The following is a 27221-nucleotide window of genomic DNA, read 5'->3' as shown; positions in this document are numbered from 1 at the left end:
TTTATGACTCCACGAAAGCTGTGTTCTGTGCTGATTCCAGAGACTTCTGAGGAGTGAGCTGCCTCTTGTCTCCTGTGTGCCACTTGGGGTCGTAAGTCTTATAGAAACCGATGGTTTGAGTGAAAGGCTGTCATTCATTCCTGAAGCACTGTCAAATAACAGATGAATACCTCTGAGTGAGGCTCACCTATGAGCACCCACCACACACTGGGCTCTTGGAAGCATGCCCACTCGTCTGCGTTCTCTGGTGTCCTAGCAACCAGAAACTCAGATATGAGCTCTGACAAGGAGAGAGGCCATTCCTTGCTGATATGAGTCACTTGCCACCCTGAGCCTCTTGGGACCTGTCTGTGTAGCAGTTCAAATAACTGAAGGCCACCACTTGTCCCCAAGGACACCCAGAAGCCTTGCTACATCAACCCATCCCCTGACAGGATGAGTTTTTCGGTTACGTTCTCGGAGTTGGCCAACATAGCCATACCACAGTGTGGGGTGGTGAACTTCAAGGCCCTTCATCTCCTGATCCAGGGCATCCTGGACCACATCCAAATCGCTGGGCTCAAAAAAGTCCTTTCAGGAGAAGAGGATTTCCTTCAGACCTCACAGGTGGTGCTCATGCCCAGGGAGGGAGAAGCCCAGCCCATCATCAACCCCATGAAGAGGCTCAGCAACGTCTTCGACCACTTGGTAGACCGCATCAACAAGATAGAGGGTCAAATGTCTTCGATGCAGAGCATTCCCTCTACCACGCAGCTGCTGGAGGCCAGCCACGGGGCCAACCGGCCTGCTGAGGAAATGTGGACTACGATCAAGCTCCTCAAGAGGGTGGAGGGCATCGAGGAAGCCATAGCAAAGGTAAGCTCCCACCTGGAGAAGTGCCCTAGACCCTGCCTCTCCTCCAAGACTGCCTGTCCCCTCTCTCCTTACGATGGGATATATCCACTTATGGAGAGAGTGTAGGTGAGAGAGAGCTTGGGAGTCAGACAGAAGCCAAGATCCTTAGGCGTGTACGGAGGAGAGAAGACATACACAGCAGACAGCATAATACAGGGTTTCACTATTGTGAAATATCCAAAATAGGCAAACACATATACCCAGAAGGGTGAGGGGCAGTTTCCAGGAGCCACAGGGCCTGGTAACTTGGTGGTTACAGGGTTTCATTTTTGGATGATGGAGATGTTTGAAACTCCATCTGAATGATGGATGTTGAACTTTATCCATGAAGTCAGAACCACTGAATTGTTTAATTAAATTGGCTGATTTGGACTGCGGAGATGACTTGATGTGTAAAATGCTTGCTGTATAAACATGAGGCTGATTTCAGATCTCCTGAACCCAGGTAAAAGACAGACACAATAGCCTGTTGCTGTAATGTCGGTTCTCTTTAAAATCCTCCCTCTCCCTCCCTCTCCCTGTCTCCTTCCCTCTCCCTCCCTCTCCTCCCTGTATATGTGTATGACTGATTGTGCGTTTGTTTGTGTACACATGTGTAAAGGTACCCTTGGAGAAGAGAAGTTGTCAGATTCCCCTAGTGCTGGGAACTGAATGTAGGACCTCTGTAAAAATAGTAAAAGCTCTGAATTGCTGAGATATCTTTCTAGGCCCAATTCCAATTCAATTACAGTGAGTTGGGAGGAAGAACAAGGAAAATTCTCAGAAATCAAGGGCCAGCTATCCTGTCACACAGAGCCTCAAACCACGTAGTAGAAGAGGCACCACCTGAGGATGAACTTTGATCCCATATTCACAGCAGGTGTGTACCCAAACTTACACACCGTCATATAAAACACACAAAGATTTTTTTGTTTGTTTTTAGTTTTTGGTTTTTTTTTTGAAACAGCATTACTCTGTGCAGCCTTGGCTGTCTTAGAACTCGATTTGTAAACCAGGCTGGCCTCGAACTCACAGCGATCCACCTGCCTCTGCTTCCCAAGTGCTGAGATTAAAAGCAAGTGCCATCACTGCCCAGCCCAGCTCCATTTCCTCCCTTCCCCTCTGTTCCCTGTCCAGGAAAACTGAATGCTACACACTTTGCCTCTGTTGCACCTTTAAGCTCTGTAATAACTATGAAGCATGTGCTTATTAATTCTAGTTTTCAGATGGAGAAGATCAGATTTGTTAAGCTTCAAGCCAGCATTGCTGGAGACGAGGCTGTCCCTGATGGCCTGGCCTGGGGCAGGACAGGTAGACACAGACGTCAGAAGTACTAGCCACAGCCTGCCTCCATGGTCTTTGGCCTTGGTGAATAAAGGCTTCTAGAAGTCTCAAGTGCCCTGAGTAGCTGAGCAAGATCACCTGTCCAGCTCTAGAGAGGTCTTGTGGACAGGTTCTGAACCCTTCAGAGGACTGTTTGTACCGATGAGGAAGGTCCTAGCCTGACTGAAGTTGCCTAAGGTTACCACAGTGATCCACTAAAAGAAGTTGCCGTGGTAACCGGTGCAAGAACAGTGAAAGCTGCTTAGTTTCGCTAAGTGTGTGCGCGCACCAGTGAGGATGGCAGGCGGGACATCACAGACATGCTGAGGGTTGAGGACTGCTGCCACTGCACCCTCCCATGCCCTTTCTCTGAGTTGGTTGGGTGCTGTCACCCTTAGTAATCACCCCTTAAAGGGGACAAGAACAGACTGTGGCTCTCAGTACCCACTCCAAACAAAGCAAATGGTGCCTGGGAAACTAACACAGACTCCATGGGGGAAGAGACAAGAGGTGGTGGGGGAGCTTTTACAAGGTCTGTGCTATTGGTCAGCACGTTTGTCCTACAACAAATCATTATTAAGCAGGGTTAGCATGTAGGGCTTCTGTACCCCAGTGCTATAAACATTGTGAGTGGGATTACTCTGTGGCTTGGAGCTGTCCTGTGCATCGAAGGATGCTAAGTGACACCCGTAGTCACCAGAACTACCACTTGCTCATAGCAACTGAAAACACCTCAGACACTGGCAGGTGCCCACTGACCCAGGTGAGGGCTGTTGGATTAGAAAACCTGGGTTTTTTTGAGGGGGGGTGGCACACACCTTTCATTCCAGCACTTGGAGGCAGAGGCAAGTAGATCTCTGTGTGTTCGAAGCAAGCCTGATCTACAGAGTGAGTTCCAGGACAGCTGAGATTAACCCCCCAAAAAAAAAAGGAAGGAAGGAAGGAAAGAAGGAAGGAAGGAAGGGAAGGGAAGGGAAGGGAAGAAGGGAAGGAGGGAGGGAAGGAAAGAAAAAGAAAGAAAGAGAGAAAGAAAGGAAAGGAAAAGGAAAAAACCTGAGCTCCAGGCTGGGTGTGAGTAACATGCCTGTAACCAGAGAACTGGGGAGGCAGAAGGATTACCTCAAGATCACCTCAACTTCAAGGTCAATTTGGTCTACATATCAGGCTCCAGGACAGCTGTAGCTAGATTGCCAGACCCCTGTCTCAGGAAGAGAGAGAGTAAGGAAAAAAGAGATGAAGGGAGAGGGGGAGGGAAGAAAAGAAGAGAAAAAGGAAGAAGAAAATCAATTTTCCATGGCAGCCTCAGCCGTCCTTCCCAGATAGCCCCACAGTCTGTCGCCAGCCAAACCAGCCAGAGCAATTACCACTGCGACCCATGCCCTAGCGCCCTCTAGCGGGACTCCCAAAATTGCAGACCCCTCCCTGACACTCCAACAAACCCCGCATCCCACCCCACCCCACCCCCGCTCCGCCCCCAGATTCCTCATCTCCCTGGAAAGTTGCCTTAGTTGGTCCCTGTCTGTTTGAAACTTTGGTTTTCTTAGATAACGAGTGACTCTGCCACCTGACTTCATAGGAGAAAAGAAAGAATGACAAAACTCTTTGTTACTAAGATTGTTCCAGCTGAGATTAAAACTATGGTTGGTGCACGATCCTCCTGAGACAGGAGTTTAAGGCCAACCTGGTCTACAGGGTGAGTTCCAGGACAGCCAGGGCTATGTAGAGAAAACGTCTCAAAAAAAAAAAGTTTGTTCCCCTCCCTAGCATCCTCTCCCCAACGAAAGCACACCTGTTATATATTGTGTAAATTAAAATGACTTTACAGTTAACTTGAATTTGGGTTGTATAACATTGCTTACAGGTGTTGGTTTTAGAGAACGGGTTGGAGCTGTTGTGGGAATATTAACAAACTCTTTGAACTCTGTTGTCACCCTTCACACAGTGTTGTGAAGTACTTTTCTGTTATTCAGTTTCCTTTGGAGGGAGTGTCATTCCCATTTTTCACAACTCTGGATATGGCTGTGTCAGCCTGTGTGTACTTTGGAGGCTCTTGGTGTACCTCTTAAAAGGAGAGGGAACAGTCACAGTTTGGGCAAGCCCAGTTTCTAGTCCAGTCTGCTTAGCTTCTGGAAAAGGCTGTGGCCCCTCCTCTCCTAGATACAGGGCAAGTCCCAGGCAAGGGAGGCAGCAGCCTGGGTCACTGAATAGACACTCAGACAGGAAAAGAACCCTACTTTCACGTGCAGCCTTCATTTATGGGATAGCCCAAAAATTCCTCCATTTTTTTTCAGATTTTTTTTGTTTTTTTGGGGGGAGGGGTGCTTATTGTTTGTTTTTGAGATACAGCTAAGGTTGGTCTTGAACTTACTATGTAGTCAAGGATGACCTTAATCTCCTGATCCCCCTGCCTCCCGGTGCTGGGATTTCAGGTGTGGCCCTACCTGGCACTTAGCTGTGTTTGTGAGGGGAGGTTATTCCTGCTAGGGTGTTTGGTCATCGAGTGTCTTGAAGGGGGGCAGAAGAGAGGGATTACCAATAGACAATGGGCTCTACTTATCCCACAGAGGTCTCGCTGAAGAACACATCCCACCACAGCAGATGAGGGCTTAAAACTCATCTGATCACATCTTGTCATTTTCAACAGAGTTGGCAGTAACTCTTTGGTTTTGTTTTTTGTTTTTTGTTTTTTGTTTTTTTTGAGACAGGGTTTCAGGGTTTCTCTTTGTAGGGCTAGCTGTCCTGGAACTCTCTGTAGACGAGGCTGGCCTAGAACTCAGAACTCAGAGATTCACCTGCCTTTGCCTCCAGAATGCTGAGATTAAAGATGTGCACTACCACTAGCAGTAACTCTTTTTTTTTTTTTTTTTTTTTTTTTTTTTGGTTTTTCAAGACAGGGTTTCTCTGTGGCTTTGGATGCTGTCCTGGAACTCGCTCTGTAGACCAGGCTGGCCTCGAACTCACAGAGATCCGCCTGCCTCTGCCTCCCGAGTGCTGGGATTAAAGGCGTGCCCCACCAACGCCCGGCTAGCAGTAACTCTTAACAGTATAATAGAGTATGTTGAGATGTTTCTAAAATAAAAATGCTGGAAAATCACTGGGCATTGTGGCGCACACCTTTAATCCAAGCACTCAGGAGGCAGAGGCAGGTGGATCTCTGTGAGTTCAAGGCCAGCCTAGTCTGTATACAGCATGATTTCCAGGACAGTTAGAGCTAAACAGTGAGACCCTGTCATCAAAACAAAACAAAATAAAAATAATAATGCTGGAATTTTACTACTTTGTTAAGATATTTCCCATGAACTGAGAATTCACATATTAAAGTGTATGTAGTTTAGCTATGAGTGGGGTGGGATAAAGAAGGCATTTTTGTATTCCATCTCCTAGGACAGCTATGAGTAGGTTAGGATACACAGTTACTGGCTTGCTTGTCTTGAGCTGGCTCTCCAGTCTAGAAGGGGCTTGGAGGAACACAAGGATGGCACTAGCAGACAGACTAGATTTAGTTTCCAGAAAATGGAAGTTCAAGGAACGGTAACAGCAGAGACACAAGCATCACAGGTCTGATGAACTAACCAGAGGGGCAAGGTGGCTGCCTTTGTCCCTCCTTATGCAGCCTACTGGCTAGAGACGAGGTGAGAGGCAGCTTCTTTAGGGCATTAAATCACCGGCTCTACAAAGCATAACTCACAGATTCAATTCTTGTCTCTGCTCATTGGCATTTGTGGTGATGAGTAGTGCAAACTCCAGTATTCTAATATTAATTATGCTGAATTATTCACAGAATCGTGTGACTCTCGGGATCTAATTTTAGTATATTATCAAGAGCCCCTGAAGAAATCCCTTAATGATTGGCAGTCACACCCCACACCTGCCCCTTGAGCTCCCAGTGTTTTATTTTATCAAAAGGTTTATCAGATTAACCTCTGTGCATTTACTAGTACTTTGTTATTTTATGGTCAAGTAATATTGTGTTTCTATACATATGCTACATTTAATTTATCAACTGATGGACATTTAAGCTCTTTTGATTTGGTTTTTCGAGACAGGGTTTCTGCATGGCTTTGAAGGCTGTCCTGGAACTAGCTCTTATAGACTAGGCTGGTCTCCAACTCACAGAGATCCGCCTGCCTCTGCCTCCCGAGTGCTGGGATTAAAGGCGCGCACCACTACCGCCTGGCCCGGCTGACTTTTGAGTTCTTATTATTTTGGGCCAGTATGGCTAGTGCTGTTATGAACATTGATGCACAAGTGTCTGTAGGCTCTTTGGGAAGAGCTAGTTTTAGCTGGGTGTGGTGGTGCACACCTCTAATCCCAATACTCATAGGCATAGGCAAGCAGATCTCCATGAGTTTGAGGCCAACTTGGTTTACACATTGAGTTCCAGGACAGCCAGGGCCACAAAGAAAGACTCTGTCTCCAAAACACATTTATTTTTATTCTTGTATGCATTTTGTGTTTGTGTGTATGTGCAAGTGAGTCCATTTGCCTTTAGAGGCCAGAAGAGGGCGTTAGAACCTCTGGAGTTTGTAGCAGGCTTTCTTTGTGCTACTAACCAGCTCCCAAATCATGACACAGAGACTTCTTATTAGTTATGAATGCTCAGTCTAGGTTAGGCTCATTTCTGGCTAGTTCTTTTAACTTAATCTATCTCTTTTTATCTACTTTTGCCTCAGGGCTTTTTACCTTTCCTTTCCTTCTGTGTATCTTACTTTCACTGCTTCTCATGTCTGTCTGGTGGCTGCCTGGTCCCAGGAGTCTCCCTTTCTTCCTCCCTAGTTCTCTTTTTCTCTCTGGAGCCTAGATTCTTCTTTCTCCTTATTCACTCTGCCCACCAGCCCCACCTATTCTTCTACTGCCTAGCTATTGGCTGTTCAGGTTTTTTTTTTTTTTTTTTGGTTTTTTTTGAGACAGGGTTTCTCTGTGGCTTTGGAGGCTGTCCTGGAACTCCCCTTGGTAGTCCAGGCTGGTCTCGAACTTACGGAGATCCGTCTGCCTCTGCCTCCCGAGTGCTGGGATTAAGGCTGTTCAGTTTTTAATTAGACCAATCAAGTGCCTTAGGCAGGCAAGGTAAAACAACACATCTTTACATAATTAAACAAATGCAGCATAAACAGATGTAATATATCGTTACCCAGTTAAAATAATATTCCACAGCAGGGCAGGGTGTTGGTGGCGCATGCCTTTAATCCCAGCCCTCGGGAAGCAGAGGCAGGCTGATCTCTGTGAGTTCGAGGCCAGGCTGGTTTACAGAGCGAGTTCCTGGACAGCCTCCAAAACAATACAGAGAAACCCTGTATCGAAAAACAAAAAAACAAACAAAAAAATTCCACAGCAGGAGTTGTTTGGGTGCTGGGAATTAAACTCAGTCAATAGGCCATTTTAAATTAAATAAATAAATAAATAAATAAATAAATATGCAAATCTAGTCCCATCTCCCTTGCTTATGATCTTCCAAGGGCTCCCACATGGGGGCTGCTTGTGCTGCTTCTCTCAAGAGCCATCATGGCCAATATGCAACATACACACAAAGCCCAAGATGAAGAACTCTCCTATCCAGGCTGCCTGGAGTTCGAAGCATTGCTGTTGTCTTAGTGTCCTTTGCTGGTCTGTGGGTACATCTTAAGCCTTTGGAGAACCAAGAGGATCCCTTAGATGACTGTCACCAAGAGCTTCTTATGTGGTTTATTCCTGTCACACCTGATTCCAGGATTTCCCCCCTTTTCTCCCTGTTCAGTTTATGAGGACCCTGCAGGATTTGCTCAATGACCTCCATGTACTCAAGTACACTGTTGAAACCCTCCAGAAGGATGTGGACCTGATGAAGTATATATTTGAAAAGGTACCATCCCGCTGTCCTTATCCTCTACTGGGCAGGCTGGTTAGACCTCCAGGGACTCCGGTAGTAAGGAAAATTCCAGAGGGCCTGTTGGAGAGTGTGACCATAAAGGGAAGAGAAGGGCTTCACCCGCCCTAGTCATTTGTCCTGTCCCTTGAACTTCCTGTAGTCCCTCTACACTCCTCACTCTGCTCCCTTAAACATCAGTTATCAGTAACAGAGACCCAGTTCATCTCGACTTAGGAAAAATAATAGAATTTATTGTCTTACTTTCTCAATTGCTTAAAACGTTTTTTTTTTAATTTTATGTGCATGGGTGTTTTGTCTCCCTGCATGTCTGTGCACCATGTGTGAGGCCAGAAGAAGGTGTCAGATCCTCTAGAACTGGAGATACAGATGGTTGTGAGCTACTATGTAAGTGCTGGGAAGTTTAGGGTTGTCCAAGAGTTGGCAACTTTAGAATTCAGTGTCCCCAGCTTTCCTCTCATTGGAAGCACTATCCACACTTAAAGGCAAGAAAGACCCAGACTAGACACACAAGCTATTACATAACTCCATGTCATCAGCCTGGACACAGCCTAGCCAACACAGACACACAAGCTATTACATAACCAGCCTAAACACAGTCTAACCAACCATGGAATGTTGGAGCAGGAGGAGCAGCCTCCGGACGACAGCAGACAAGATCAAGCTGAAGTCAGGAGCCAGGTGTTCACCTCCAGGCCAGCAAAGTGGCTGAGATTGAGCCATTTACCCCAAAGAGTGTGGTTTAATTTAACATTTGAGTCTCAGGCTGGTCTGGGGATGGGTCAGGAAGCAGGACCATAAAACACTAGTATCTTAGTTTGGGTGATGAAACGCCATGACCAAAAAGAAAGTCAGAGGAAAGAGTTTATTAGGCTTACAATTCCACATTGCAGACAGAAACTCAAACAAGGCAGGATCCCGGAGGCAGATGCTGATGCCGGAGGCCATGGAGGGATGCTGCTTACTGGCTTGCTTCCCATGGCTTGCTTAACCCACCTTCTTATAGAATGCAGGACCATCAGCGCAGGGATGACCACCATGCACCATGGACTGGGCACCCCCACATTGATCACTAATTGAGAAGATTTTTACAGCTGGATCTCAAGGAGGCATTTCCTCAGCTGAGGCTCCTTCCTCTGATGACTCCAGCTTGATTCAAGTTGACACACAAAACCAGGCAATACAGCTAGAAAGGACACCTTGGGGGCAAGTCTGTCTGCGAGACATCTTTTGCAGATTTGTTGTTCTGTTCCATCTTCATGTACTCTGTTAACAGGTCTCTAGCAGTCCAACCTGGCCTCCAGACAGATAGGTGGTAGAGAATGACTTAGGTCTTCTAGCCGTCCTGCTCCCCAGCACAGTGCTAGAATCACAGGCATGCACAATCACTCCTAGTTTTAGGCAGCACCGGGGATAAACCTTGGGTCTCATATATGCTTGACAAGTACTTTTTACCAACTGAGCTACATTGCTAATTCTCCTCTTGAAGATTCTTGTTTGGCTGGTTGTTTTTTTGTTTTTGGAGACAGGGTTTCTCTGTATTGCTTTGGTGCCTGTTCTGGCACTCACTCTGTAGACTGGGCTGGCCTTGAACTCACAGAGATCCACCTGCTTCTACCTCCTGAGTGGGATGAAAGGCGTGGGCCACCTTTATGTTCTATCTATTCAATGTTCTGAAAAACTCAGATATTGTTGAATGTTTTTTAGCCCATCACTTCCCAAACTTTTTTTTTTTTAATCTATGGAACCCTTTTTCTTTCCTGGGAAATTCTATTCATCTATTCCAAACTCAGTCATCTAATGTGGTGAGAAGCAGCCAGGCTGGGACCAGAACCTGTACCCCCGCCTCAGATTAGGCTTCCTGGACAGGTAAACCCAGAAAGAATGGAGCTTGTCTGTGAAGACTTGAAAATACAGAACCGGAAGTTGGGTGCCCTGCAGCGGGAAGTGGTGAGATCCTGGAATTCTGGTGTCTTGCCCTGGGCACTGGGGGCTGGGATGGGTATGGAGAGTAGTGTAGTCTGGAAAGAGTTTCAGTGAGCAATAAGAAGTAGCCATACCCATGCTATCAACAACCCCCCCCCCAGCCGTACCCTAGTTCACACTCATTCTCCATCCTACTGCACAGGTTACCCTCCAAAACAAGGTTCATGCTGTCCCCCAACCTGAAGACATGGTGCTCTGGAGTAGCCTCCATGAGGCCATGTTCACTCCGGTGAGTAGAGGAGGGGGAGTGGAAGAAGGGGGTCATGAGACCAGACAGTCAGCTGGTCCCCTTCCTTGCAGGGATCTAAGGAGGAACTGGATCCGTCCAACATGTGGCAGAGCATGACGTCTTTTCCAGAGTCTACTGTGGAGCAGTTTGAGGATGAAGGCCACACTCATATCTCACACCCCTCGCACAGTACCCTCATGCCTTTGGAAGCCACAGGAGTCCTTGAGGAGGCCGCTGAGTTTAGTGGCCCCCAGGGGCTAGGGCAGGCTCAGGTCTCTATGACTGAGTCTGTCCCTCGCCTTGCATTTGCGCCTGGGCATGTACCAGGGCCTAGTGGGAGGCCTGGTTTCATCCCAGCCTCCTGGCCTAGACCTGGACTGGCTATCCCGGGTGCATGGCCCTTACCACCAAGAGGCTGGCCTATGGCTTGGCCTATTTGGGATACGGGTATTGTCCAGCCTAGCCTAGGTCCATTTGGCCCTCCAGGCCAGATGTACAGGGCCCCTTTCCCAGTCATGGAAGCTAGACCACCATGGCTTCAGCCGCAACACCATGTTCCTCAAATGGGAACCCAGCTCCCAAATCTTGAAGAAAGAGAGGAAGAATATGAATATGAATATGAGTTTATAGAAGAGATCCCTAAGGATGGGGCACCCCAGGATGGGATTCCTAAGGAAGAGGCTCCCCAGGATGGGATTCCCAAAAAAGAGGCTCCCCAGGGTGGGATTCCACAAAAAGAGGCTCCCCAGGATGGGATTCCTAAGGAAGAGGCTCCCCAGGATGGAGTTCCCAAGGAAGAGGCTCCCCAGGATGGGATTCCCAAGGAAAAGGCTCCCCAGGATAGGATTCCCAAGGAAAAGGCTCCCCAGGATAGGATTCCCAAGGAAAAGGCCCCCCAGGATAGGATTCCCAAGGAAAAGGCTCCCCAGGATAGGATTCCCAAGGAAAAGGCTCCCCAGGATAGGATTCCCAAGGAAAAGGCTCCCCAGGATAGGATTCCCAAGGAAAAGGCTCCCCAGGATGGGGTTCCCAAGGAAGAGGCTCCCCAGGATGGAGTTCCCAAGGATAGGATGCCCCACCACAGAGCCCCCAAGGATGGATCTCCCAAGCACAGAGCTCCCAAAGATGGATCCCCCCAAGACAGATCCCCAAAAGATGAGGGTTCCCAAGACAGCACTCCCAAGGACATAGTCCACAAAGATAGGGCACGGAAGGACAAGACCCAAGCAGCACACTCAAAGGGCTCTCACTTGTCCCTAAAGAAGCTGAGGTCTGCTGTTGCAATAGCTGCAGCAACTGCTGCAGCTTATGCAGCTGCAGCAAACACAGCAGCCCAGGCAGCCAAAGCTGCTGCCAAGGCAATCAAAGATGTTCCTTCAACCAAAATGGCTTCTTTAGCCTCAATCGTGGCGGCGGCTGGGCCTTTGGGGGCCTATGCAGATTCCCTGGGTGCAGGAGCTAGCCATGGGGCCACCAATGTCATACCCTTCAGTGATGATGAGCTGGAAGACTTCCCTGAAGACCGGACACCAGTCACTCGCCCCGTCACACCCAAATCAGCTCTGTCCCAGGCTATGATAACTGCCATGCAGGCTGTGAGTCCTGAAGAGAAGAAGAAGGCTGTCCAGTACTCCATGAGCCATATAGCCCAGATGCCTGTCAGGCATGATTCCCTCAAAGAGGAGTTTTCTCATTTGTCAACCAGCCTGCACCAGCGCTTAAATTATCTAGGTAGTCCTGGCTAACCCTGGCAGAGGCTCAGGCCCTCCCTGTGGACTGGCTCCTTAGGCTTCCTCAACAAGATCTGCATTCAAATACTAGCCACCTGTTCCTTTGACTTAAGCACTAACCTCTTAATACTCTACTCTTTTTATCTTGAACTTTTCTTCTTCCTGCTTCCATTTGCTGAGTGTTGGGATTACAAGTATACAGCACCACACTTAGCTTTTTTTTTTTTTAAGACATATCTCTGGCTGTCCTGGAACTCACTATGTAGATCAGTCTAACTTTGAACTCACAGAGATCTACCTGCTTCTGTTTCCTAAGTGGTGGTAATTAAAAGCATGTACCACCATGTTTGGTTCATATGTTCTTTGTGAGTTTTTTAAAAAATTGTATCAGAGAGTCCCCCAGCCCAAGCTCACTGTATTTCTTTGGGACACCGAGCAAGCGTGTGAGCTCTCCTATCTTCCCTTTTAGCAGTCACTCTCTCTTTTTACTTCCAGCTAACATGGGAAGTGCTAGCAAGCTTGGTAATGCAGTGAGTGTGCTAGAGGAAAAGATTTGTAACCTCCAGAAGTCCAGGCTGCAGGTTAGTGTCGTGGCCAGAAGATGGTGCCTTGACTTGAGCTAGGGGCTGGCGCTTGACCGTCACCCTCCCAATCAAGCTGTTTATTGCTAGAAAGGGACCTGCGGAAGCGAGTGGGGTGGCACATCAGTTGCATGCATGCAGAGTCCATGGGCAGGTGGCTCTCCCTTTCGCTGTCAATAAGTATTTCGTGTGCTGGCAGAGGCCAAACTGGTGTGCATGGGCCTGGTATCTCTTCTTGATCTCAGTATCCTTCCATTTTGGCAACATCAGAAGCAGAGGCCTTGGATGTCATTGTCTCTCCCATTTAGGAAGAAGAACTCGAGAGAGTTTGGGGCCACCATATAGAGACGATGAAGAATCACTACATGGTGCTAGACAGGACAGTGGAAAAGCTCCAGATTCGCATGGATGACGTCAAGGTTCGGAGGTCTGAGGGCCAAGGGGGGAGCACTGGATTCCTCCCTGGGACCACGAGACCCTCCCCAAAGAGTTTATAAAAGAGTCCACTAAATGCAAGGGAAGCAGAGGACATTTTACTCTGCATAAATTACACTTCAATTAGCCAGAAGGTGATGGTACACGCCTTTAATCCCAGCACTTGGAGGTAGAAGCAGGTGGATCTCTGTGAGTTTGAACCAGCCTGGACAGCCAGGGCTAAACACAGAAACCGTCTCAAAAAACCAGCACTTGGGAGGCAGGCAGGTGGATCTCTGTGACTTCGAGACAAGCCTGGTCTACATGAGCGAGTTCCAGGATAGCCTCCAAAGCCACAGGGAAACCCTGTTTTGAAAAACCACAAAAAAGAGAGGGGGGGGGGGGGAGAAGAAAGAAAGGAAGGAAGGAAAGAAAGAATGAAAGGAAGGAAGGAAAGAAGGAAGGAAATGAAAAAAAATCTCAGGGTCTAGAGAGATGGTTCAGTGATTAAGGCTGCTTTTGCAGAGGACCTGGGTTTCATTCCCAGCGCCCACATGGCAGCTTAAAATTATCTGTAACTCCAGTTTCAGGGCATTCAATGCCCTCTTCTGGATTCCATTAGCACCAGGCATGTATGTGGTACCCATACAAACATGCAAGTAAAACATTCATATACATAAATCTTTTTTTTTTTTTTTTAGAAAATCCCCTACACATAAAGGACCTGGACAATGTCTATCCTTATAGGCCTTTGTGTTATCAACCTGAAGGTGGAAGAACAGATTTAAGGCTTAGTAACATCTGTCAAAGAAATCAGTATATGAATAAGTGGATTTCTCGTATCAGTAGCTCTATGTTCGTGACATTTCCCCTGAACCAGCTCTTCTTCCTGCAGAGTTAAGGATGGAGCTGGGTGTGTTGGGTGGCAGGTGCTTGCCACAGAGCCCTGAGTCCCACCTTCAGCACTGCTTGGACACAAGGACAGAAATAGAAGAAGGTTAACAAGTCCCCCTGGTCTCCATTTACATCCCAGTAGATACCAATACAGGGCAGGCTGTCGAGTGCAGTTCTCATCTTGGGTAGCTCAGTTGGTCGTTGTCCCTATGGTTGAGGGAGACCAGATGTGAAGACAGAAGAAGTCAGAGTTCATCTTGAGAGGAAAAGTGATTCTAGCCTCTGGGACAAGGGTGGCTCTTCCCAAGCAGGCAAGCTACTACTCCTGCCATTTAATTTTTAGTTTGTTGTTGCTTTTTTTTTCTGAGACAGGGTTTCTCTATGTAACAGCCTTGGATGTCCTGGAACTCTCTGTAGACCAGGCTGACCTTGAACTCACAGAGATCCTCCTGCCTCTGCTTCACAAATGCTGGGATTAAAGATGTGCACCACCACCGCCTGGCCTGGGGGTATTTATTAAGTGAAAACAGGCCAGCACTAATAGGGGATTTCATGAAATTATGTGACAGGAATTAAGGGTTTCCCTCTAATTCTTGTGCACTGCGTGGCCTGCTAATATCAGAGTACACTTGGACCCCACTGTAGATTAGATGAAGTGGACTGGCCTTAAGCATCTAGGGAACTAAATGGCCAGCTCCAGCTTCTCCAGTTTGTGCTTCCGTGGGTTGGCTTCTGGTGACACCATTTCCAAGTGTAAGTTTGTCCCTGGTCTCAGGTGGCTTTCTCTTCTGTCCCAGTTGCCCGTGAGCAGGAGCTCTAACCTGACCACCAGCTTCTTACCCACCTGGCCCAGTCCCCTTCCTAGCACATGGCAAAGTTGGAGGCACAAAACAGATGTCACCCTCAAGGCCACAATAAAGGCAGACCTGCCTGTGCTTTGTTCCTTCGTAGACCCTCAAGGCTGATATACAAAGGCTGGATCTGATTAAAGCAGATAAAACCACGATGGATCAGGAGCTGAGAGAAGTGAGTAAGCAGACAGTCCCCAGCCTCCCACCCCGTTAATCCTGTGCCTCTGATTTGCCCAATCAGGGACTGGAATCACCCAAGCAAAGACAGCAGCTAGCAATCCCTGCGTTCTTGCATTTCATTTAGGAAATCCAAGATTCCCTGTGCTCTTGGATTTCATTGAGGAAATCCAAGAGGCCTCAAAAGTTACCCACCCATGACTGGAAATTAGTGTCGATGTTTATTATTTTAAAAATCAGACCGGGGCAGTGGTGGTGCACGCCTTTAATGCCAGCACTCGGGAGGCAGAAGCAGGTGGATCTCTGTGAGTTCGAGGCCAGTCTGGACTACAGAGGGAGTTCCAAGACAGTCAGGGTTACCTAGTGAGATCCTGTCTCAAAAAACAAAATAAGAAAAAAAATCAGGCATCAGGTTGGGGATGGGTGTAGCTCAGTTGGCTGAGTGCCTTCCCAGTATGGAGAAAGCCCTGGATTCAATTCCCAGCACTGCATGAAATGGCATGAAGCCATAATCTCACCACTAGAAGCAGAAGAATCAGAAATTCAAGTTCATCCTTGACTATGGGGATACAAGGCCAGCCTGTATACCATGGTATACATGAGACTCTGTCTTAAAAAAATAAAGAAAATAAAAACTACATGTCAGCTTTCTGTTTGGTTCAGGCACCACCGCTGTATTTGAGCCAGTGCAGACACCACCACTGAACTGAAGCCAAGGCTACACATTCATGCCCTTCAATTAGAAAAGCTGACCCTAAGCTGGGCGGTGGGTGGTGGTGCACGCCTTTAATCCCAGAACTAATCCCAGAACTCGGGAGGCACAGGGGCTCAGGGGCAGAGAGGCAGAGAGGCAGAGGAAGGCAGATCTCTTTGAGTTCGAGACCAGCCTACTCTACAAGAGCGAGTTCCCGGATAGCCTCCAAAGCCACAGGGAAACCCTGTCTCGAAAAATAAAAAAAGTAAAACTGATCCCAGGGACCAGGGTTCCCCCGCCCCACCACCAGTCTTGCTGCCCTGAACCCCCTCTGCCTAGAAAGCTGACAGGGACGCCTTGGCAAGCAAGGCGAGCCGGACGGACCTGGAGGTGGTGGCCATGGAGCTGAATGAGATGGCTCAGAGCATGCTCCTGAAGGTCACAACCCACGAGAGCGAGTTGAAGAAGTCGCTGAAGCACCTCAGGAAGGATCTGAACACCAAGGTGAGCCTGCAGGAGGTAGCAACTGCTACCTAGCAAACTGCCCCAGAGCTTGGCAGCCTCAAAGAGCAAATGTTGATGGAGTTGAAGAGCAGGAACTTAGAAGCAGGTGTTTCAGAACCTGTGACTCCCAAGTCAGAGTGAATGTGTCATTCCCACTGTACCATCTGAATGAGCCATGTGAAGCCACTTCAAAGAGTGTACCCGAATGTGACTATTGGCAAAATGTTTCAATATCTCACATACTGACTTCTTAGGGCCACTTAAGGGGCCTCATAGCATGGCAGCCACTTGCGCGGGCGGGCATGCGTGCGCACCCATGCACGCACAGGCACACACACACACACACACACACACACACACACACACACACACGTGACCTAAGATAATAAGAAGAGTGTGCAATGTTTTTGCTGTTCAGTTATGGCAACCACTCCCATCATTCCCACATCAGCCTGTTGGTCATACAAGTTGGCCCTATTCTGTGCAAGAGGGAAAGAGTCCAGGGGAAAGAGTCCCAGACACATCTGAAGCCATGATGGAGGCTGACCTCCAGAAGTCTCAGGGTGATGCGAGCAAGCTAGCAGGTTGGAGTGGAGAAGGCTTTCTGCAGATAACACTAGGTCTGTCATTTGGTCATTCGTCACTCACTGACTACCTCAGTGTGCCTCACTTGAGGAGTGTGGACTGGGAGCCCCAGCCCTGCCTCCTTCTGCACAGTGTGCTACATGGCTCTTTTCTGTTTGCTTGTTTGTTTGTTTGTTTGTTTGTCGTGACAGGGTTTCTCTGTATTGTTTTGGAGCCTGCCCTGGCACTCAATCTGTAGACCTGGCTGGCCTCAAACTCACAGAGATCCGCCTGCCTCTGCCTACCAAGTGCTGGGATTAAAGGCGTGCGCCACCAACACCCAGTACTACCTGGCTCTTTTAACTGTGGTGGCAAGTTTAGAAATGGATGCTCTTGGTTTGAGTCTTAAACATGACTTCAGCTTTCCCAGCTGTAAGCTAGAGAGTTATTTATTCTCCGTTTATGCTCCTTGCTAGATAAGCAGTGAACCAAGCAGAAGGGGGCACTGTCTTTGTGGAGACAAGTTCCTCACAGAAAGATCACAAATCAGTGCAAAGCCACAACCCCTCAGCGTTCCCCAGAACAGCTGGCCTGTGTTTCTTTTGCTTCTGTGGAGCTGTGTCTAAAGCTGGACTGACAATTTGACCCGAGTAGGAATTATCACATAACTCACTGTACCCACGGAAGAGGATGGTGTGGTGCACAGCTGTAATCCCAGCACTCAGGAGGGTTGCTAGTTCAAGTACAGCTTGGGTACAGTGAGTCTGGAGGTCAGTTGAGGTGGTATAGCAAGACCCTGTCTTGTAGGGAGAAGGATAAGGGGTCCAGAATAGACAAATCCTAAGCACAGAGAGTGGGTTATTGGTTGGTTGCCAGGGGCTGGGGATTTGGGAGGAAACAAAGAAATGGAGTTTCTTTGGAGAGTAATGTAGATGTTCTAAAAAAGATTACAGCACCAAATATGGAGGTGTAAGGCTGCAATTTCAGCCCTTCCAATGCTGAGGCAGGAGATTGTGGCTTCCAGCCCACACTCAGCTACATGGTGAGGTACTGGCTCAAACAGAAGTAACAAATTGCCAGACGGTGGTGGCGCACGCCTTTAATCCCAGCACTTGGGAGGCAGAGGCAGGCAGATCTCTGAGTTTGAGGCCAGCGTGGTCTACAGAGTGAGTTTCAGGATAGCCAGGGCTATACAGAGAAACATTTCTTGAAAAACCAAAATAATAATAATAATAATAATAATAATAATAACAATAATAATAATAATAGCAATAATAATAATAAATTTGCCAGGCATAGTGCTGCATGCCTTTAATCCCGGAATTTAAGAGACAGAAGCAGATGGATTTGTGAGTCTGAGTTCTAGGACAGCCAGGGCTCTATAGAGAGACACTGCCCCTTAAAAATGTTTTTAAAAATTTAATTTGAAGCCAGGCGTTAATGGTGCATGCCTTTAATCCCAGCACTCTGGAGGCAGAGGCAGGTGGATCTCTGTGAGTTCGAGACCATCCTGGTCTACAGAGTGAGTTCCAGGACAGCCTCAAAAACATTACAGAGAAACCTTGTCTCGGAAAAAAAATAATAATTTGAATGTGATGATTATACAACTTTGGGAGTATACTAAAGAGATTGTCCAATTTATATGCAAACACTGGATAAATAGTTGTCAGATGTGTGAAAGTCAGGGTATAGGGTTCACTGGAGAAATATTTTTCCAGCCTCTAGCCATGCAGTTGAGCAGTAAATTTGGAGGCACGAGCTGGTGGCATTTCTTGCAATGGCTACTGGGAATCTCACTTTGCAAATTCCCTATGCCAATAGCACTCATAGAGGCATGAGCTGAATGGTTTTCCCTTTCCTGGGTCTCCACTAGATCCTCCTGCCTCTACCTCCCTACTGAGTGCTGGGATCAAAGGCGTGCACCACCACAGTGTAGCTAGCTGCTTTATCATCATCATCATCATCTTCTTCTTCTTCTTTTCCTTTTGTTTTTCAAGGCAAGATTTCTCTGTAGCTTTGGAGCCTACCCTGGCACTCGCTCCTGTAGACCAGGCTGGTCTTGAATTCACGTCGATCTGCCTACCTCTGCCTCCAGACTGCTGGAATTAAAGGCGTGCGCCACCACACCCCAGCTTTTATCTTATTCTTTGTGTGACTCCCTACCTGTTGTTGGGGTCAGCTAACTAACTGACAGGGCTTCTTTCTTCCTTGTGATTGGCAGCTAGTGCACAGTGATCTGAATAGCCTGAAGAAGGACATAGAAGAGGTCTGGAAGATAGTTCGAAAGCTTCTGATAGAAGGCCTGCGATTCGACCCCGACAGCGCTGCAGGCTTTAAGAAGTGAGGGTGCTTACACTGATACTCTTGCCAACAGAGAGATGCCCAGAATTCTAGACCTTGGCCACGTGGACAGGGGCAGGGGAAGGGTGGAAGGCAGCAGAGAGCCTCAGGCTTCTCTTTAGATGAACAAATTGAAGCTCAGAGAAGGAAAACCAGGATAGGCCCAAACAATTGGTGGGCCCAACTGCAGCCTGGGACCCCCAGGCAGGAAGATTTGCCATCAGCTTCTGTATACCTCCCTCCTGTCAGGGTGGCTTCACTAGTGGAGGAACTGATGTGATGTGCCAGTCCTGGGCCTGCATGGGGTGGGTAACCACAGCGCTGTCCCGGGGCCTCAGGCACTGACAAAGGGGTTTGCGGGACCTTAAATTCACCCCATCCCCAGCCCGGGGACCTGCTAACCCCTGACTACCTGACCTCCTCCTTGTCCTCCAGGAAACTGTTCGAGCGGGTGAAGTGCATCTCCTGTGACCGGCCTGTAGAGATGATGACTGGCCCGTGAGTACCGGGCCAGAAGGCGCTCTCCGGGTCTGTAGGGTCCACTCTGCAGACCACATACTCGAAGGCGCACACCTACCTAAATACTCATCCTTCCACACCATTCTACTGCCTCCATCGCCTGCCCCCCCTCAGTAGTTCCCCATATAGTGGAGCAGGTCTTCTCTCTCACCTTTATCACTCAGTCAGTGCTTAGTTCTGGAGACAGTCAGAGCCACAAAAAAGAAGAAGGACAGAGGGATCACTGAGGGACAGCAGGAATGTATTTCTGAGTTCCTTGATCTTTTGGGAGAGTCTTGCTATGTAGTCCAGGCTGGTCTCAGAATGTGCAATCCTCCTGTGTCACCGTCCTCAGTGATGGGATTTCAGGTGCACATCTTTAGTCCCAATCCTTGTCCTTACTTTGATACCATGTAAAGGGCGTGGTTCAGTGGCCTGTAACACTGCCACTGTTGCCTCTAGTTGATTCCAGGGCACTGCTTGTCCCCCAAAGGTGTCCCCAATTCCACCTTCCCATTACCACCTCACTGTAACCCAGGATGCCATTGGGTTTGTCTTTTCCAGATGTTTCCTGTAAATGGGACTGGTGTCTGGTTTCTTCACTGAGTTCAGTGAGATTCCTCCACTGTTACATTGTAGCAGAAACCAATGCTTCCCTCCACTGTTACAGCAGGATAATATTCCGTTGTCTGGGCAGAAAACCTTTTGTGTATCCATTCATCAGCTGATGGACTGCCCCCCCCCAGATAGGGTTTCTCTTTATTGTTTTGGAGCCTGTCCTGAAGCTCACTCACAGAGCTCTGCCTGCCTCTGCCTCCTGAGTGCTGGGATTAAAGGCGTGCGCCACCATGCCCAGCTGATGGGCTGTTTCTTTCAGCTGTTGTTACTAATGCTGCTGTGAACATGGGGGGTGTATCTGAGTACCAGCTTCCCATCATTTGGGGAACAAAGCCAGGAATGAAAACGCTGGGCCATATAGTGACTCTGTAAATTGCCCCACAGTAATCTGTCCTGGACTGCTTGATCTCTATTGAGCTAGGCCAGCACTGAGACCCACAAAGCTGCTGTAGCCCCCAAACCAGCACGTAGCTTTGGGGGCTTCCACCAGGATTTTCCTTTCAAACCACAGGATGGCATTGCAGTTTGATTGACTGTAGTAAAAAGACTGGAAGCAGCTGGAGGGTGGGGAGGACTGAGGCATGATCACAGCAGAGAGTGTAGACTGGATTGTAGAATGCTGGTCCAACAGAACATTCCTGGTGAGAAATCAGTAACTGCTCAAACCACACAGTCCTGGGTGGAAAGCACCATGCAATGTGCTAAGGACTAATGTGACCAAGAGCCTGGGTGTTAAATCTTTCTTTTTAATTTATTTAACCTTTATTTTATATGCATTGGTGCTTTGCCATGGGTGTCAGGAATTGGAATTGGAATTATAGACAGTTGTGAGCTGCCATATGGGTGCTAGGAATTGAACCCAGGTCCTCTGAAAGAGCAGTTAGCACTCTTAGCCATCTCTCCAGCCCCCCTGGGTGTTATCTTGTCTGAATTTTGTTAGTCACTTGTAACCACCAGCTAGCATGGCTGTGGGAGAATATTAATGACTTGAAAAAATGATATCAGATCTGATAATCATGGGGAAAAAGAAAAATGATAATGAAATCAAATCATATGTATGTGATTTTCCAGTTTTCTTTAAAGAAGTTGCATAAACATGAACAAAATATTGGAAGGATAAGAATGTCAAAGTCTGTTCCTGTTATGTTGCTTGTTTCTATGTGCCTTCCTGTACTTTATAAAATGGAAACAAGTATGTTTCACTCAACATGTCTCATCGCAGCTAACCATCTACACAGTAAAAAAACACTTGTGCATGTGCGTAACCATCACACAGACGGAGAGGGGAGCAGGCCCAGCTCCCTGGAAGGCTGCTCTGGATTTATTTTTATTTCTTTATGAAGACAAAATACACAGGGCATAACCTCAGCCATGTGAAGTGAGCTCTCACAGTTGGTGTGTCCATGATGTACAGCCTCCATGGGAGCCTGAGTCCTTTGCCATGCTCCTTCCAAGCAGTGGGGCCCTCTTTGTGCCCATAGCTCCTGGCAAACACCCATCTGTAACAAATCTCTGGGATTTCCCTCCTTTGGTTTTTGGTTACTATTTTTTTTTTAGTTATTACTAGAGAAAGGCATACACACACACACACACACACACACACACAGAGAGAGAGAGAGAGAGAGAGAGAGAGAGAGAGAGAGAGAGAGAGAGAGAGAGAGAGAGAGAGAGAGAGAGAGAGAGTCAGTCCAAGGTAGCTTTAGCCTTGGATGAAGTATGTACTAATAGTACAGGCTGACTTTGCATTTGCTATCCTCCTGCCTCAGACTCCCAAGTGTTGGGATTACAGGGGTGTACCACCACCCTGGCTTGGTTTTCACTTTATATTCTGAACAGTGTTTGTATCTTCCCCCAACTGTCAGCTACAAGCTTTGTACGTGGGCTTCAGGCTGTAAGCTGCAGTTTCCAGGGTAGAAAGTCCTATGCTTCCTCTCTCCAGGCCTGGGAGCCTGGAGCCCTCTGCTGGCCACATGCACCTCCCACAGCCCTGGTCCCCTCTGCCTCCACAGACAGCTGATCACCATCCGTAATACCAATGGGCTGTCACGATTGAGGCCAGCCAGTGCCAACAGCTTCGAGTATCTGCAGCGGCAGCTAATGAGGTGAGGGCCATCCCCACCCATTATCCTCAGGGAGGCCCAAGACCCCTGCTAGCAGAGACTTTCCTTCCGTGCAAGAGCCAACCAGCCTGGGGTGCCCATCTGAGAGGCTGTGGTGGGACTGATAAGTACACAGAAGACAATGGAGGACAGGAACCAATGTTTGCATTGGTATCTACTGTGGGCTGGAACTTAGGTGGGTCTTGTAGGAGAGGCATATTATGCTAGCTACTCAGGAGACTGAGGCAAAAGGATCTTAAGGTCTTCCTAAGCTACAGAGTGAAACCTTGCCTCAAAATAAACAGAACAAAGGGGCCGGGGCTATAGCTCAGCGGCAGAGTGTTTGTCTAGCATGCAAAAGGCCCTGGGTTCAATCTCCAGCACTGCTGAATGGACAGGGGGAGGCTGGAAATGGGAGGACTTCTAGTTAAGTTGTGCAGTCTCTGGAATCTAGTATTAATATGCTTGTTTCCTGGTGGTTGGGTAATTGAGGATCCTCTGGGGCCCTTCCTGAGGCCTTGCTGGGTCATAAGGCTTCCTTTGGAAGTGTATTCCATTATCATCCCATTTCACAGTTGAAGAGACTAAGGCTCAGACTATGTAACCTGCCCAAGACCATGGCTAGTGAGTGGCTGGGGAGCCTTATCTTTTCTCCCTCAACCTAGCTGGCTACCTGGACCTCAGCTCCATTTCCCTCGTTCTTGAGTTTCAGGGGTCCTTCCAGAGCCCAACCTGTGTGAGCTTCTGGCCAACAGTGGAACAGGGATGGGGGAATGCACAGCTGTGTGCTAATCACCATCAGGGGAAGGATGAATAAGCTGTACCACCCACCTTCTTTGATACTGTCCAGGGCCTTGCGGCCTGTGCAGGCTCCTCCATGAGGGTCCTCCATGTGGCTGTGACACTTTACCCTGTCCAGGGAGCAACAGCATCGAGTGCATTTCCAGAACTTTGGAGCCCATGAGGAGGGTCTAGGCTCCCAGAAGGACTGGGGCGATGGACCCCGAAATGACACCACCTTCAAGCACAAGTCACATGACCTGTCAACAATCTACCCTTATGGGGATCCTGAGATAATGGACTATGACACTGTGAGTCTGGCTGTGCCCTGGCTCTGGGCATCTGTGTGCATTAAGAGAAAGGGGTAGCAATGGAGACCCTGACTCGGGACCTGGGTCATCCACAGGCCGAGGTGGACATCCTGGGAGTGAATGGGATCCTGTACAAAGGCCGAATGAACAACCAGTTTGGGACTCGGACTGGGGAGAAGGACCTGGCAGGTGAGGAATACTGGTTCCTGGGGTTCCTGCATTCCTGCTGAGGTCTGGTTCTGTTGGCAAGGACAGGGGTTAAGGGGTCTCAGGGCTGGGTGCTGCCCATGGCTAAGGAACCCTCACAGTCACCTCCAAGAGTAGGGTCCCCATTGTGTGCACCAGGCACCAGGAAATAGTGAGAAGCAAAAGTAATGAATGCCCCCCCAGGACCCCTGGGTGGGTGTGGCCTGTAGGCACATAAGAGAAGGTATGAATCCATGGTGACAGAGATAAACCCCTGAACCAGCCAGCCATGGAGGCATACGCCTTTTGTTGTCTAGTTTGTTTTGGTTTTTTGAGACAGGGTTTCTTTGTGCAGCCCTGGCTGTCCTGGAACTCACTCTGTAGACTAGGCTGGCCTCACAGTGGGTCTCTGAGTTCAAGACCAGCCTGGTCTACAGATCAGGTTTCAAGACAGCCTGGAATACACACACAAAATGAAAGAAAAGATCCAACTGAGCTGAAGCACTAGAGGTGCATCTTAGTGACAGTTTATAAATGCAGGGCCCTGGGGCTCTTTCCCTGTACTGGAAAACAAATGGATAGCTGAGCTGGAGCAAGACCCCAGCTGGACATTAGCAAAGGCTGCCCGGGAGGGAGGCTGGCTGGGGATGAGTGTCAGGCAAAGCTGGTCCTCCGGGGAGCGATTAGACAGCTCCTTGAACACCTTTGAAGAAGGTACAGGGTTAGTTGGTGAAGGGTGGAGAGGGAAACGTGTGGTCTGCGTGGAGGAGGGGCAGGTTCAAAGGCCCTGTGGTAGGCTGTGCAGAACTAGGGAGGATGAGTCTACCTGGAGCATAGAAGCCAGGGTAAGGGTTAAGAACCATGAATAGAGGCCAGGTGTTGGTGGAACAAACCTTTAATCTCAACACTCAGGAGGCAGAGGCAGGCAGATCTCTGTGAGTTCGAGGCCAGCCTGGTCTACAGAGTGAGTGCCAGGACAGTCTCCAAAACAATACAGAGAAACCCTGTCTCGAAAAACCAAAAAAAAAAAAATAATAAATTAAAAAACCATGAATAGAGCTGGACCCAGGAGGCCAAGGGTCAGAGCAGTGAGAGACCCCAATCCTTGTGCATTTTGAATTGGTTGCTGTGGTTATCCTGGTATCTGGGATCCCCGAGATTCTTGATTTTATCACTGGGTGTGTAATGAAATACAAAAATGGAGCTTCTCTGTACACCACTGGGATTTTTTCCTCTGGGAAGGTCATGTCTAAAGCTTGCCCCGTCCAGGAACTGTAGCACTCGCATAAGCAGTGACACAGGATGCCAGGGCATCTAATCCATAGGAATTTCATGGGCTGCCCATGGACCAGAGCACTGAGCCTGACATGCAAAGAAAAGGTGTCCAGACAGGGGACACACCCACAGCAGCTGCCAGAGTTCACCACCACACCCCAGGGCCCCAGAGTCACAGGGCAGTTTTCCCAGATCTGAAGTCCTAAGTCATAGTATAGGCAGAGTCTCTCCTGACCCCTGACAGCTCCTGTGGCGGATGGAACAGATGTCTTGCCAGGGCCAGATCACTACAGCTGCTGCGACTGCAGTCACCGCCTCCCCTCCAGTCCCTTCTCTTCTGATTCTCAAGAGGACACTTATCACTGAACTTCAGGCTTAGTGTAATATAGGACCATCCATTTCAAAGCCTGACATTACATCGCACAGATCTTTTGTTCTAATAAATCACATTTGTAAGTTCCACAGAATATACCTTTTAGGAGTCCATTATCAACTCACTCATAGACCCCGCCCTATCTCCAAGGGGACAGAATGCCATCTCCCATGCCCTTTGCCCAGGCAGGGCATGGCTGTTCAGCAACTCCAATGCAGATCTGATGGGAGGGGACTCAGCTGGGGCTAATGTTTGATGAGCCCTACCTTTGTGCCACGCCCACAGCAACCAGGTGAGGCGTTTCACAAGTGCACAGAGGAGATCCTTTTGGTATGAAGCAGTCTCAGGAGAGGAGACTGAACCAGTGGGGAGACAATCCCAGCTCCATCACTGTAGACCTTCTACGGTGGTTGAGGGAGGGGCTTTTCTCTCAGTGGGTAGGATCTTCCCAAGAACCACGTACTAAAGCCATGCTTGAGTTGTAACAAGCTCAACAGCTTTACCTTGCTTGGGTCTCACCAGAGTGAAAGTCTGGCCTGATGTAGGAGCCAGAACTCTGGATGGGCCCCAACTATTCAGATCTTTTCTCCTTAGCTGTGAAGGTTTCGTGTCCCTCAGTTCAAAATCCGAATGATCGAGTGCGCCCTGGATCCTTACTTACTCCAGGCTGCCCCCGTGAGTACCCACCTGGGTTCCAGTGATCTCCAGCTTCTACTGGTCCCTCCCCTTCCCCTCACCTTTAGCCTGGGCTTCACTCCCCCCATCTCTCCCATTCTTGTCTGCTCTGTTCACATTTGCTTTCTGGCCAGGAAAAATGGCCTTGGGGCCTCCAGCCATTCTGGGCTTCTGCATTCCCCTGAAGGGAAATTTCTTGGGCAGTACATGACCCAGAGGTCCCCTGGCTGCAGAGGTGGGACAAAGGAGGCCATTTACAGTCCTGAGCTTCTTGTCCAAGGCTGCCAGGAGGACTGGACCCTTGAGTCTCCCTGGTTCCTATCTCTGGACCTCAAGAGGACCTTAACCGTCACAGAGCAGTTCCTCTCTGCCTCTTCTGGTTCAGCAGTGTTACAAAGACAAAGTAGTTGAGGCTCAGTCCGGACACCTGAGCCGTGACTCCAAGCCCCCTGCCTCCAGGTGCACCAGTCTATTCTAGCACCCACCTTTGGAGTTATGTGTCTTAGTCACTCTTGAGGAAGTGCTGAGGACCAGGACCAGAGGAGCTGCTTGGCCAGCACTGCCATGGCTTACAGTGCACCTCTAGTCTCCGGCTTCTGTTCCCTGGGGGGGGGGCAATCAGGTCAGCAGCTTCCAGAAATGCTAGACACGAGTTCTCCTGCTTCATCTCCAGCCTTGGGCCCCCGCACCAGCTTCAGCTCTGCCACAACAGCGGCTCGGCCGCCATCCCTGCCACCAGTGCCGCAGCTACCACCACTGATGCCACCCTCAAGGGATCTGCAGGAGGCCCCTGGATCCACCAGGCACACGAAATCTCTGCGACTGGAGTCCCTAGCCAGCACACAGGTTGCGGAGGAGCACACCCACCCGTGAGACACAAGTCTGTGACCCAACTACCCTGGGGTCCCCTTCACTCTAAGGAAGAAACCTGGGGCCCTGGATCAGACCCAGAAAAGGGTGCAGGGACCCTGGATATAGGGGGAAGGGTCTGCATATGGGGTCCATGTTGACTCAGTGCTTAATTATGTATCTAAAGTACAAACCACAAAATCCTTGGCCAACATTTGCATGAATAACACAGCTTTTGAGTGAAGTTTTTTACAGAGCTAACTGAATTTCTTAAGCAATTCCCCAAACAGCACCAAGTGGTTTTAAAACAACGCTTTTGGGTTGGCGGAAGGCGTGCCTAGCTAGCACAAGCCTGAGTTTGAACCCCTAGCACCAATGCTGGTATGGTGCACACACTAACAATACGGCACTTTGGTTAAAATGGCAAGAGGACTCGGCCAAAGACACCCTAAACTACAGAGTGAGTTCACAGCCAGCCTGGAACTCATGAGACTCTGTGTCAAACAACAAAAACAAAAAACCCCTCTGGTTGGC

The 27221-nt window shown here is 48.7% G+C and overlaps 1 protein-coding gene across 2 annotated transcripts; it reads left to right on the top strand.

Annotated features, from left to right (window-relative positions):
* The first annotated feature begins 234 nt into the window (after window positions 1–234).
* On the top strand, window positions 235–26931 carry CUNH16orf96 (chromosome unknown C16orf96 homolog). 2 transcript variants are annotated; one of them, XM_040748142.1, is made up of 16 exons: window positions 238–855; window positions 7931–8035; window positions 9929–10009; window positions 10188–10274; window positions 10346–12005; window positions 12500–12585; window positions 12894–13004; window positions 14845–14919; window positions 15955–16119; window positions 18905–19023; window positions 19459–19521; window positions 22149–22241; window positions 23158–23329; window positions 23425–23518; window positions 25758–25838; window positions 26512–26931. In XM_040748142.1, exons 1-16 carry the CDS (start codon window positions 436–438, stop codon window positions 26709–26711), a joined length of 3612 nt encoding a protein of 1203 aa, XP_040604076.1. In that variant the 5' UTR covers window positions 238–435; the 3' UTR covers window positions 26712–26931. The 2 variants fall into 2 exon arrangements, with proteins under 2 accessions (XP_040604077.1, XP_040604076.1); XM_040748143.1 differs by lacking the exons at window positions 25758–25838; window positions 26512–26931 and adding an exon at window positions 25035–25288 and having other exon boundaries at window positions 235–855.
* The last annotated feature ends 290 nt before the right edge of the window (window positions 26932–27221 follow it).

This window comes from Mesocricetus auratus, unplaced genomic scaffold, assembly GCF_017639785.1.
Source record: "Mesocricetus auratus isolate SY011 unplaced genomic scaffold, BCM_Maur_2.0 Super-Scaffold_100007, whole genome shotgun sequence".
In the NCBI taxonomy this organism is placed as follows: Eukaryota; Metazoa; Chordata; class Mammalia; order Rodentia; family Cricetidae; genus Mesocricetus; species Mesocricetus auratus.
This window is presented reverse-complemented; position numbering and strand designations above follow the sequence as displayed.